The sequence below is a fragment of the Neurospora tetraspora genome (assembly GCF_033439725.1).
Source record: "Neurospora tetraspora strain CBS 560.94 chromosome Unknown B0H65scaffold_4, whole genome shotgun sequence".
Lineage (NCBI taxonomy): Eukaryota > Fungi > Ascomycota > Sordariomycetes > Sordariales > Sordariaceae > Neurospora > Neurospora tetraspora.
The window spans coordinates 3,736,443-3,749,003 of record NW_026944386.1 but is presented as its reverse complement, the minus strand read 5'-3'; the positions used below and the strand labels follow the sequence as shown (position 1 = coordinate 3,749,003).

General features: G+C 52.0%; 4 protein-coding genes across 4 annotated transcripts; 2 read left to right on the top strand and 2 right to left on the bottom strand.

The window, feature by feature from the left end:
* Window positions 1-269: 269 nt before the first annotated feature.
* B0H65DRAFT_589086 (uncharacterized protein) lies at window positions 270-1,507 on the bottom strand. The gene is made up of 2 exons (XM_062831016.1): window positions 880-1,507; window positions 270-766 (listed from the first exon to the last, which is right to left on the bottom strand). Exons 1-2 carry the CDS (start codon window positions 1,186-1,188, stop codon window positions 326-328), a joined length of 750 nt encoding a protein of 249 aa, XP_062682082.1. The 5' UTR covers window positions 1,189-1,507; the 3' UTR covers window positions 270-325.
* Window positions 1,508-1,546: 39 nt separating this feature from the next.
* On the top strand, window positions 1,547-2,621 carry B0H65DRAFT_539750 (uncharacterized protein). Its single transcript, XM_062829123.1, has 3 exons — window positions 1,547-1,607; window positions 1,632-1,779; window positions 1,974-2,621. Exon 3 carries the CDS (start codon window positions 2,033-2,035, stop codon window positions 2,405-2,407), a length of 375 nt encoding a protein of 124 aa, XP_062682081.1. The 5' UTR covers window positions 1,547-1,607; window positions 1,632-1,779; window positions 1,974-2,032; the 3' UTR covers window positions 2,408-2,621.
* A 2,346-nt stretch (window positions 2,622-4,967) lies between these two features.
* B0H65DRAFT_466751 (rab-GTPase-TBC domain-containing protein) lies at window positions 4,968-8,811 on the top strand. Its single transcript, XM_062826875.1, has 4 exons — window positions 4,968-5,570; window positions 5,677-6,013; window positions 6,070-8,204; window positions 8,280-8,811. The coding sequence occupies exons 1-4, from the start codon at window positions 5,358-5,360 to the stop codon at window positions 8,346-8,348; spliced, it is 2,754 nt and encodes a 917-aa protein (XP_062682080.1). The 5' UTR covers window positions 4,968-5,357; the 3' UTR covers window positions 8,349-8,811.
* Window positions 8,812-10,416: 1,605 nt separating this feature from the next.
* B0H65DRAFT_549164 (ribosomal protein S8e/ribosomal biogenesis NSA2) lies at window positions 10,417-11,297 on the bottom strand (the record flags this gene model as incomplete). The annotated part of the gene is made up of 4 exons (XM_062829631.1): window positions 10,417-10,778; window positions 10,846-11,028; window positions 11,169-11,176; window positions 11,242-11,297. 4 exons carry the CDS (start codon window positions 11,295-11,297, stop codon window positions 10,417-10,419), a joined length of 609 nt encoding a protein of 202 aa, XP_062682079.1.
* Between the last annotated feature and the right edge of the window lie 1,264 nt (window positions 11,298-12,561).

The window sequence follows — 12,561 nt, the reverse complement described above, 5'->3', positions numbered from 1 at the left end:
GAATTTGGGTGATGAAGGAAGTGATATCTGGAAGGAATTTGGAACTGGAAGGAAATTTTAGGTGTACTCGTGGTCTTTTATGTTTGCTCTTTGTTTGAGTATGATCATTCAATTGTGCTCTTGTTTGAGTAAGATCATTTGCTGATTGCTGGATTCGAGAAGGTTTGCTGTGTGGGGAAAGAAAGGAAGTTTGGGTGACACTAGAAAGTTCAGACCAAATCAGGGGCAAGCACCTCTGCACCTGAGCTGATATCGAAATAAGATTGTTGCCGCCCAGTATTAAAATCTTCGTGAACATGAATCATCTTGAAGTCTGTCCTGCCGCTCAATCATCTTGAAATGAGGAGTCCTGCCGCATTTTCCATCCAGTGAACACGTCGAATTCGCAATCCCTCTTCATTCCGCACGTGCTAATCGCAGAAACTTCGGACCGGAAAGACAAAAATTTTCGCTCGGCTTCGAAATCAGAGGTGATTTGCTGCACCCGGCTGGATAAATCTTGGACTTGACGAAGCGAACTTGGCGGCGTGGCATCTGCTTCGTAAACTGGCAGTGGTGACCATCTCGGCAGCATGACGATGGACGAACTGGACAAACCCGCATCCACCTCGAACTCAAAGTTGTCGAAGGACTCAAAAAAGTCGGTTTCAAGGTCAACAATAACATCGCGGTCGCGGACGTCATCCATGACGCTCCTGGCAGTGAAGACGAGCTTGAGGTCATACACGGAGAAGGGTGTACTATTTGCTGGCTGGGCGTTCTGGGACTGTTGCGACGAGCACCCATATTGGAGCGTCGTGGCTCGACGGGAATAGAATATCGTGTACCCGTGCTGGCCGGCCGGCTTGGTGGTAACGGTCTGTTTAGGACTAGCTGCACCCCCTCCTCGTCTTCGCTACTGATGTCGATATCATTGCGAGACGATGGTTGGGCCGCTTGGGTGGCTGTGATGGGCGTTGAGCCAGAAGAATCCACGGTGCGAGCGGTAGCGGTAGTGTACTTGCCGGGAGGGATCTTGAACGTCATTTTTCCTAACTTGGCGGCCTGGCATATGCTTGGTGAACTGGCGGTGGTAAGAAGGACTGTCGTACCCTCTCTTTGTGTGGTATGAATCGTCATTTGAAGCGCCGGCATACTTGGCTGGTGAAGCTCCTTGAGCTCGTCGATGGTGTAGCGGCGAGCAGACATGTTCAGGTTCGTGGATTCTTTTCTGGTTCCGAAAAAAGGCTGGGGCGCGGTTTCGGTTAAACGAAACTTGCCTCACAACCAAACGTTGATGTTGGTTTGAGTGGTTCAAGATGACGGATCGATTCAAGCTTCACCGATGGGCCGCTCAAATTTTCGAGCAGCTGGATCTCTTGCTTCAAATGCTGATCGGTCGGGATAAAACGTTGGGAGGGGACTCCCACTGAAGGTTGGCCGCGTGGGCGGGACAGGAGCCATCATGGCGCTGGCGGCGTGGGGAGCATGAGCACCGTACTATGTACTCAGAAGCTTTGGAAGGGTCGGTAAAAGGCTTTGGAGAGATTCTTTAGCGCTGGAAACCATGCGTAATGGTGGCCTTGCTGAGCTTTCCCAGTGGGAGCTTCCTGTCATCGTATTTGAATGTGCGCATGGTGTTGTCCATTAAGTGCTGGTTGAAGATGAGTTCCATGGCCGTCGTGGCTCGACGGGAGTAGAATATCGTGTACCCGTGCTGGCCGGCTGGCTTGTTGGTAACGGTCTGTGTTGGCGTCGACCATGGGCTGCGGGAGAGCTCGAAGCTGAAGTATTGCCAAAGTAAGGGGAGCTGCAAAGATCTCTTCTAGGCCCTTCTTCGATTGCCGGGTCCCGAGCATGGTCCCCAGCACAACTATTATCCGAGTTCCAAGGGGAACTCCGAGGGAGCGGGTCGCCCATATCTTCCTTTTGAGAACATCACGGCAACAAGAGCTTGGGGTCCTGGACCAGGACCACCACACATCATGCCCCAGCGTCGTATTACCGAAAGCCTTAGCCACTGCCGAGGAATTCTTGAGCGCCTGGAAACCACATGGCATCATGGCCGTTTTTCTGTACCCGGTTGGTAGTGCCATTGTTCCTGGTCTCCCCTCTTGCTTGCTCTTGTTGTGCCGGGACACGTGAGGCAGTGTTCCTCACTGGAGTATTTTCAACAACTGGTGATGGTGGTCGTAGGATTTCAGGCCGGAATAACGGCAGGAGAAATGATGTTCAGGATCCCTCACGGCAAGGGATGCGGTTTCGTCCAGTTCGTCCATCGCCATGCCGCCGAGGTGGCCATCAACCAGATGCAGGGATACCCGATCGGCAATTCGCGCGTCCGTCTCTCCTATGGCCGCTCCCAGAACAACTCCGGCGTCGGCACATTAATCAGGAGATTCGGTCTAGCATGCTGTTCATGGCGTAGTTTTGGAGGTTGAGGCCACGTGGGGTTCCAGTCGGTTGCCGGCCGTTGGCGCTGGACCGAACGCGTGTGGAATCACGGAGTGGTAGCTGTTGGACAAGCGTTCAACCGGGTGGACTGAAATTGAGGAGATCATGGGTTCTCTGGTTGGAATAATGGCAGGAGAAGGGCTGTTCTGGTTAAGGGGTGGGTGGGTGTAGTTCAGATTCAGGTTCAGGTTCGGGTTCAGGTCTGGTGATGGAAAAGGTTTGTGGTGAAGACGGGCAGAAGAGTGAATCGTCAGAAATCTTGCAATCCGTTTGTTGTGTTGGAGTAACACAAAGTCTTGGGTCATTTGCTGCGATTTCGGCTTCCTCCAATCTCACGATATCTTGGAGTTCCAACAGCAGTTTCGTTGGAAAAGTGGAACTTATCGGGCAACAACACCAAGGTTCTGGGTAGGAAGCGGAGCAAAATCCTCACCGAGGGCTTCACCGAAGTGCCGCCAAGGTTCTCACCCAGCCAACCAGGTTCTCGATGATTACCAGCTGAGGAGCAAACACCCTGTTTCCTAGGGAACATAACGAGAGTAACACTTTTCGAGCGGTATTCTTTCATAACCATTCCTCCTTCGTGCTGCAGCTCCGCATATCCAGAGCTACTGGAATTGCAAGTAAAGGGGCTTACAACCACCTCTAGGTTTTCAAAGAAAGGACGAAAAGAAAAGATCGTGCCGTGCCTTATCTGTCTGACGAAATCGGCACTTGATCATGGGATCGCGACAGGGGATGAAAGGGAGTAAGTAGGTGGGTGAGAAGAATACTTTTATCTCGCTCACATCGCGACTCTCTTCGGACACTTGAGGGGACGTGGATAAAGACAACTGAACGACTTGGCATCAATGAAAATAAGTTCATGCCTCGCGAATAAATGCCTTTGACGTGACTGAAAATGATTAAGATGTTGAAATGGTGAATATACTTGTGGAATCAGTGATTTCCATGCTTTTGCTTGTTTTTTTGTGATATTTAGTACCCGGTTTAACTTGTGTTGAAAGAAGGCCAAAAACTTGGACCCTGCCATTTTGCTATGTCGGCAGCAGCACAACAACACTGAAAAAGAGCAATTAAAAAAACTGGAAATGGAATTCTTTCTCTAGAATTATAAGCCTGGAGCTTTTTTCAATTCCCCCAGTCGAGTGCATAACCAGATATCGAAGAGTGTCTCGCCTGGGTATGAAGCCGTGTTCCGATTGTTTACATGCCTTTTCGGACCCCAGTCTTTCAGCACTTGCAAAAAAGGGGGCGCCAAGAGTTCAACCATAGAAGAGAACAAGGGGCCGGGAACAGAACAGGGGGGTTTCTGAGCCTGAGAGAAGAGAGATTCTCTCAATTCTAGAAGGCGGCTGGTTGCACGGGGCTGCCATGGCCCATGGCGTATGGCAGACGGCAACCAGATCTCGCATCTCGGTTCTTGGCTATAGAAAGGAGGAGGGCAAGGCGAGGGCATAGGCGGATCCCGAACCTTGTTCGTTTGCGGAGTTGTGGTCAAATGGGCAATACCGTCTTGACCGTTTTCAGGTTTTTGACTTTTGATGATGAACGGAACGGACTTGGGGGGTTTGACTTGATTCATGAACCCTATGAGGCATTGGTATCGTGGGTTGGGGCAATGGGATTTCCGTCGTCGATCAAGCAGATATATCCGGGAATATCAGATGAACTATGTGTGCGTGTGTCTGGAGAAGATGGTGTCAAAGGGGGGGAGAAAGGAACGATGCATTCACCAAGACATTCCATTGCAATCGCTGATTGGTGCATTTGAGCATATCCATGCTCCTCATCCGTTTCAGAAAAACCGCTGCACATGCCATTGGAACCCCCCATGTTCCTCCCATTCTAGACTTTGTCCCGCTGTAGATGCACCATCTCGCACTTCACAGACGCCAACCAGATGTGCATCGAATCATCGCGGTCGAATGTAAGATGTTTCACTGTTTTGCCATGAACGTGTTTGCATTCTGGCGATCGGGTGGCTTGTTTTGGCTTGGAGATCAATGTTGGGCTTTGTAGCTTTGGAGAAGTCCGTTGGATGTCAAAACTCAAAAAGGAGTTACCTGGTAGGGTTAATTGCAGCTCAATGCCGTGGTATGCGGTATGTATGTTACTGTACGTAAAAGTAACAACGGAAGGGCTGCAATGCGGACAGCTGCTGTCTCCCGCCGTGCTCGCTGTATGTCTGTCATGTTGATAGTAAAGACTTTGTTCAGACTTTCTGAACTCTTCTTCCTACGTAGCTCCCGTCTCATCCTGCAATCATGGCGGCCCTGGGCATCTAGAGAACAATCCTGAGCAAGTGCGGTGAACAGGTCCGTGAATGACAAAAGTACGGTAAACAACCTGCAGTGGATGTGTGGTGGAGTAGGCGCCTGTTAGTTTGTCAGGTACCCGCGACTTTGACATCGGCCCATTTTGGACCTTCAACTGCTGCAGCCTTGGCGTACACTGTACCCCGTAATCTTTCAGGGGACGACACACTGACCGACCGGACATTTTACTTACAAGCACCTGCACTCCTCAGTCCACACACAATTCGCATCACGACCACAGCAGCGAGTCCCGACATTCCTTCTTAACAACTACCCACTGCCAGTTATTGTCTTATCTTTTGGCAACTCGAAAGCGACCCTGTTTGCAGCACTTGCCCCGTCATTGATCACCCATCGTCGGCCAGTCGAAAGCGAGTCGAGTGAGGGGTGTCTATCCCTCTGTCCCTCTCCGCCATTGAGCATCCAGCACATCAATGGCCACTCGTCCTGCCGCATAAACACCACCACTACCACCACCACCGCCGCAACCACCACAACCTGTCGCCCGCTCTCGCCCGTCCTTGTATCGCCGCCTGGTATATTGTCTAGAGCAAGAGCAGCCGTAGCTGAACGCGACCTATTTTTGGGATACCACCGAAGAAAACAATGTCGGCATCCGAAGTACAGGAAGGGGCTGCTGCCGCCCACGAGGAGGTCGCTACCAAAGAGGTCCCCAAGGAGACGGTTCAGGAGGTCACCAACGAGCACGAGAAAGAGGGAGAGGAAACAGAGACAAAGAACAAGGACGCTCAGCCCGACCACCAGCGACCAGCCTCTCTCGCTCCCACTGACTTGTCCGACACAGACGACAAGGACACCGTAAGTCTCCCTTACTTGCCCCTGGGGAGGACAAGTGCAATCCAACCTTCCAGATGCGCAAAGCAACAAGAGTACGAGCAAGTGCTGAATTATTCCCATCATGCAGGATACTTTTGAAGATGCCATCGACACAGGTTCCGTAAGGTCCCTAACAAAACGCTCTTCCTCGTTTAATCGCCCGCGCTCCCCATCAATGGACGATTCCGCCGCCGATTCCGACCACGACGCCGTCTCCCACACTACAGAAACCCCCCAAGTTCCCAAGACGACAGAGGACAAGGAGGAGGAGCAGGAAGAGGTTTTCGAGACCCCGGCACAGGCGCAGGAAAGCAAGTCGCTACACCGGATTTCGCATGCTTCCAAGGTTTCAGAGGCGTCCGCTTTCTCAGCTGCATCGCTGGACGATGTAAGCCTGAATGATAATTCTACAATTGGAGACACAGGTACGTCAAGGTTGTGCGCACAGCCAGATATAGGATATACTGACAAAGGAGTCCAGAAAAAACCGTTGATACGGCGCCTTCATCAACAAAGAAGCTGTCAATAAGCAGTATAACTAGTGCTCTGCCCGCCATGCCGTGGTCTCCCTCCGCTACCGACGAAGCTGTAAAAAGCCCACCCGTGGCCGCTACTGTGGCTGCCGCCGCTCCACCTCCGCCTGCGCCCGCCGCCCTTACTCCAGCACCACCGCCTCCCGTCACCAGGAAACTAACTAGCCCCTTTTCCTGGTTGTCCAGGAGTTCGTCAAAGGAGCAAACCAACCCTCCCCCACCACCAGCCGCCACAACTGGTACAAGACGGAATACCGCCAGCTCTGTCGCGACTCTTTCCAGTAATCCAGAGGGAACATTGGGCAAGGTTGATGAGGAGAACAAGAACACTCTGAAGGACCGCTTTAAGCAATTGCGTCTAAGGGAGGAGGGCAGTGCGCCCACGGGAGACGATGAAGTGAAGAGCTCTACCTCTGAGGAGAAGGAAGCAGTTCAACCCCCTCCATCGCCGCTTCCACCAACCCCCAACCCGGCTCTCGCACCTGGTACGGCATCCGGGGTTACTGCTGGCCCAGCGGGCTCCGATGCTCCTGTGGATTGGGATTTGTGGCAGACGGTCGTTTATGAAGGTCCCGCAGCTGTTGCTAGGACAAGCCCTGAGCAGTTGAAGGAGGCCATCGCAAAGGGTATCCCCAGCGCTATTCGCGGAGTTATCTGGCAGGTTCTGGCACAAAGCAAGAATGAGGAACTGGAAACAGTCTACCGGGACTTGGTAGCGAGGGGTACAGACAAGGAGAGGAAAAGTGACAGGCAGAGCAATGCCTCAATATCTCTAAGTAACGGCAAGGCGAGCGGCAAGGATACGCCCTCTTCCGCTTCGTCAGTTCACTCGGAAAAGTCTGGACCTAACGGCACCGGTGCTCCTTCCCCGTCAGAGAAAGACTCGGAAGCCTTCGTCAAGGCCCAGGCTCTTGCCGCGGCGGAGCGCAAGATGAAGGAGAAGGAAGACAAGGAAATGCTATCGAGGCTCGAAAAGGTCATTAGGAGGGATCTGGGTGCTCGAACGAGCTATTCCAAATTTGCCGCCGCTCAAGGGCTTCAAGAGGGCCTCTTTGGCGTGTGCAAGGCCTATGCTCTCTTTGACGAAGGCGTCGGCTATGCCCAGGGCATGAACTTCCTCGTCATGCCTCTTCTCTTCAACATGCCCGAGGAGGAGGCCTTCTGCCTGCTGGTACGACTAATGAACCAATACCACCTCCGCGAGCTCTTTATCCAGGACATGCCAGGTCTGCACAAGTGCCTCTACCAGTTTGAGCGCCTCCTCGAAGACCTCGAACCCGCTCTCTACTGCCACCTTCATCGGCGCGGCATCTCCCCTCACCTCTACGCCACCCAGTGGTTCCTCACCCTGTTCGCCTACCGCTTCCCCCTGCAGCTCGTCCTGCGCATCTACGACCTGATCTTCTCCGAGGGTCTCTCGGCCATCATCAAGTTCGGCATCGTGCTCATGCAAAAGAACGCGACCGCCCTGCTCGGCATGTCCGACATGTCGCAACTCACCACCTTCCTCAAGGACCGTCTCTTCGACGTCTACATCGACGCCACCCCGTCGTCCAACTCCATCCTCGAGAACGGCTTCTTCGGCTCCAGCTCCGCCAGCATCGACAAGGAGGTCTACCGCGCCGACCAGCTCGTCCGCGACGCGTGCGACGTCAAGATCACGGCCGAGCTGCTCAAGGAGTACGGCAAGGAGTGGGAGGAAAAGACCAAGGCCGAGAAGGAGCGGGAGCAGGAACTCCAGGATCTCAAGAAGGCCAACACCAACTACGCGGTCATGGTGCGCCGACTCGAAGAGCGCATCGAGGCCGTGGATCGCGAGCAAACCTCGCTTGCGACGGAGCTGGTCAGGACGAAGGTGGAGAACGAAGAGCTCAAGGATGAGAATGAAAGTCTGAAGGGCCAGGTGAAGGAGCTGAGGGTGGTGATTGAGCATCAGCCGGCGGAGCTGGAGAATAAGTGGAATCTGGAGAGGGACGATCTGATGAAGAGGAATGAAAAGGTGCATGAGGAGAACCTGAAGCTGGAGAAGGAGTTGGCGGATTTGGAGGAGCAGTTGGTGCAGACTAAGTTGCAGTATGCTGAGGTAAGTTCTTGGCACGATGACAAGAGGAAACTGAAGTGGGACAATGAAAAGAATGCTAACTCATGTTGTGAGCAGATTAACTCGGCTCATGAAACGCTTACTAGGAAGTGGGCGGATCTCAAGAGGCAGGTGACGGCTGCTTGATCGAGGATTGTGGTATGTGTGGTATGTGGTATGTGGTATGGAATACGGTGTGGTGTCTAATAGTAGTTGTTGTTGTTGGACAATTAGCCTTGTTGTCTTGTCATCGTCCGTCGTCTAAGAGAGAAGTTAGACGAAGTTGTTGGCAAACTAAAAGAATCATAGCTTTGCTTTTGCTTGGCTTCGGTTTGCTTTTTGCACGCGTATTGGGCATGGATTTCCATACTGTTGTTGTTTAGTCCCTGTCTTGTCAACCTCGAACTATCATGGCGTTTGTTTAGGAGAAGAAGGAGAAGAGGAAGAAGAGGAAGGAAGGAAGGAAGAGATTCACATTGAGTACTGGCACTGGTATCACATATAGAGGAGAGAGAGAGGACACAAAACGAGGGGAAAGGAGGGATGACACGGAAAGCATGAGTGAGAGAGCATAAGAGCATAATATACAGTACAGTACAGTGACGCCCCCCATGAGAAAGCATATCTTATTCGATTCCAAGTGTAAGATGAAATTGTTTTTAAAAGTGCGATATTATGATATAGGCTCTACCCTTCCTTGGATATTACGGTCTACCCTACCTACATACCAACCCGTACCTAGTCTACTAGGGCGTTGTGAACCCACCTTATCTTACCCGGGATACCTACCACCTACACAGTTTGATGAAGTGTTAGTTCTCAAGGCTGGTGAACAAGATGAACAAGAAAGACATACTTAATTCCTAGTCTACATTTTACACTCTCCTCATGGCTTAGACTAGTGTCTACTTACTTACTTGCGTCGGTACATTGATTCTTGTCTATCGTCTTTCGTCTTCTTTTTTTTCTTCCTTATTTCCCCTGGACCTCTCTCTGCTGTCTGTTGGTGCATATCCCGTCTATCCCATCTAAAAAAAAAGTCAGAGAGAGAGGGATAGCTGTGCCTTGTGCCTTGTGCCTCGTGCCTTCTTTTGTCCATTTCATTGTAGAAGAGCTTCATCAGTTCCCAGAGAGCAGGAGAGCCTAGAAGGTAGGTAGGAAGCAGAGATCAGGGTTATGCACGAGGTCTTACAACCACAATCATGATCATGATGGAATAGAAAGAGAACGAACATCGAGGAGAGTAGGTAGAGAGAGGACTGAGGAGAAAGGGGTCACGATTCTATGAAGCCATACCCGTACCCATACCCATACCCATACCCATACCCATACCCATATCAATACGGCTGGCTGTATGTACGACGAACGACAGACAGACTGGATTTCTTCACTGGTGTTGAGGAATTTAGGTAGGTTCAAGGTCACACACAGCCCAGGCTGGATGTTGTGCGCCCGCTCGCTCGCTCCTCCTTGGCTCACTTCCGTGTTCAAGTCCGGAGCTTATGGCGTGCTTGTTTGTTTTGTTAAACGTGTTCGATAAGGTGGGAGTATGTTGTGGATGAATGTATACATCGAACAAGTGAGATGGGCGGTTAAGATAAGTCAGAAGCCATCGAAGAATTAGTTAGCACATAGGAAAGGCAGATCGAGTCTAACCCCGGAGCCTAATTTGACCAGACAGGGCGGAGGTAGACATCATAGGGCAATCGTTGAGTTTACACGATTTAGAAGAGGGCATCGAACAACTGCTGCTGCTGGTGCTGCTGTAACCCCTTTGCATTTTCGAAAGCACGTGTAGCCTGATTCGAAATGTCTACGAGGATCATGATTCCATATCTGAGCTCCTCAAAACCTGGCATCATACATCACATAATACGACATTTTCAGGATATCAGTGAAGTGAAGGTTTGGATTGACTCGGGTGGCTGTGAATTGTCATGGTATCTCTCATTATCCCGTTGCCCTATAAACCCCATTCCATGCCTTTTACCGAAGAAATGAAGCAGCGAAAGGGAATAAGCAGTGGGCCGTCATCTTTTTTCAGACAACGGGGAACCACATGTTGGTCCTCGTACCGCTGCGCATGGCTCGCATGACGGCGGACACGACAGACTCGACAATCGGGCGGACAGCCGACGCGAGCCTTGACCCATCAATCCATCTTCCTCCTTGATCCTCCTGGCACAGCAAACTCCTCCCGGCAGGGGCGAGACGTTTACTTGTGGAGCTTGCGCTGGTAGAAAGCGAGCTCCTCACCCTCGAGGATGTAACCGTCGCAGCGACCGGACTGGCCGGGGCGGGAAGAGACAACGGCGTAGAGACGACCGGCCTCGAACTGCTTCTCGAGGGCGGCGTCGACCTTGCCGGAGGCGGCGAAGCGCTCAGCCTGCTTCTTCTCGACAGACTTGGACTTCTTGACCTCCTCAAGAACCTGACCCTGCTTCTGCTGGCGACGGCGACCGAGGGGCTGGCCGTAGTGGGCCTCGTACCACTGACGGAAGGGGGCAGCGTCGACCTGGACAACGGCGGACTTGGTGAGGGTGTTGGTACGGACGAGCTCGTTGTTGGAGGGGTGGTCTAGAAAGTCACAATATCAGCTTCTAAACATGGTCTCCTGACCTGAAACATGAGAGCCAAAACTTACACGCGACAACGATCACACGGGTCTTGCGAGTGCAGTTCTCGGAGGCCCAGGCGAAGTTACCGGAGTCGAGACGGAGGGCACGGTACTTGTGGTTGCCACCGCGGGTGCGGACGGTGTGGATACGCTTAGCACCGATACGGGTGTTGGCGGGCTGGCGACCCAACTCGAAGGCTCTCTTCTTCCCTGCCGCGTTTGTCAGAAATGGTTTCTTTTGTACGCGTCAAAACAGGCTCAGAACGCATGGGGTTCAGTCAAGCTCTGCATTTCTGCAAGAACATTGACCTCCCAAGCGGACCTTCGAGAATATTATTAAGTATACATACGGTAGTAACTGCAGACAGACACACGTTAGCTGGATTACAGACAGCATTTCAAGATGGGGTGGGATAAACATACGCGCGCTTAGCACCGGTGTGGGAGCGCTTGTGCCTGGAGTCTCTGGAGATACCCATTTTGCCGGTTCCTGGAGCGGTCGATGGTGGTTAGCTATGCCGCCTTTGCTGTCGATCGATCGTTGTTCGTCGTCGGGTTCGAGGGGGATTGAGTTTTGCGAAAGAGGCACGCCAGCGTGCGAAACTACTAACTTTCTCCTCGTCGGGCGGATGGTGGGAATGGGGGATTGGCAAAAACGCGAATGTACTCACCTCGTCGTGGATCGTTGACGGTGCGGTTGCGAGGTTGTGATGGCGGTCCTGGCGGCGGTCACAAAGTCGATTTTGGAAAATGTGGGTGTGGAAATTTCGCGGACTTTTTCGGCCACAAGTTTAGGCGGTACCGAAAGGACCCATAGCCCTAGGCGGTTTCGCATCACAAGTACCCTTGTACCTCTGCACGAGCCATTCTGCCAAGACATCGACGTCGTGAATCAAAGTGGGGTCTCCTTCGCCTTGCAGTGTCAGCCCGGCCCAGGCTTCCAGCTCGAATTGCAACCTGTCGAAGCCTTGTTGGAGACAGTGGATTCCGATCTCCCCGCCAGCTCCAGCCTGCCCCGGCCGTCCGCTGAAGTGCCCGCTTTGGCTTCTCCAGAGCCTCCAACCTCGACGTAAGAAACCGGCTCAAGGTGGGGCTGAAGGGACAAGCGGAAATTTCCAGCATACGAGTAACCTCAAGACCAGCATATCAGTAAGACAGAAGGTCTAATACAAGTTGTTCGCAGTATCATATCTTTTGTATTTGCATGTCATGAGTCTCTGGAAGGAAGGGAACGCTGTGAATGAGCTCTTGTTAGATCGTTCGAGAGTCCAAGTCGAAGTTGACGACATCTCTCAGAGCCTTGCCCCACCTCTCTCACGATGTATGTACTTTTCTTTAGTCTTTACAGACCACGCCGATGGATGATGTAACTTTACCTACGATTAAGGTAGGTACCTTCTTGGGCCCTTCCATACAGCACATACGCATGATACGGTGTAAGGACATTCCCTTTAATATGAGAGAACCACGACGGAAACGTAATTACGCGATAGTTTGAAAGTTTTCAGTTCTGCTGTCATGGGGCTTAACATTGTCTACGGTGTGTAAAGTACCGTAACAACAAGCAAATGTACGACGCAGCAATCCAAGTGGAAGCCCACCAAGCTTTATCCCAGCTGGTACCTGCCTACCTTACCTTATCCCGATAACATGGGACAACGGCAGAGTAGTGACCAACAGTTGCCGTCATATTCCAAAAGTTTTTCTCGGGCCAACGAGGGGACTGACAACAGAAGCGGAAAG

Coding starts and splice junctions, on each gene's coding strand:
- B0H65DRAFT_539750 (XM_062829123.1), top strand. CDS start 2,033: ATGGCATCATGGCCGTTTTTCTGTACCCGGTTGGTAGTGCCATTGTTC.
- B0H65DRAFT_466751 (XM_062826875.1), top strand. CDS start 5,358: ATGTCGGCATCCGAAGTACAGGAAGGGGCTGCTGCCGCCCACGAGGAG. Junction 5,571..5,676: donor ACACAGACGACAAGGACACC/GTAAGTCTCCCT, acceptor CCCATCATGCAG/GATACTTTTGAAGATGCCAT. Junction 8,205..8,279: donor CTAAGTTGCAGTATGCTGAG/GTAAGTTCTTGG, acceptor TGTTGTGAGCAG/ATTAACTCGGCTCATGAAAC.
- B0H65DRAFT_589086 (XM_062831016.1), bottom strand. CDS start 1,188: ATGTCTGCTCGCCGCTACACCATCGACGAGCTCAAGGAGCTTCACCAG. Junction 767..879: donor GTAGCGAAGACGAGGAGGGG/GTGCAGCTAGTC, acceptor TCGTCGCAACAG/TCCCAGAACGCCCAGCCAGC.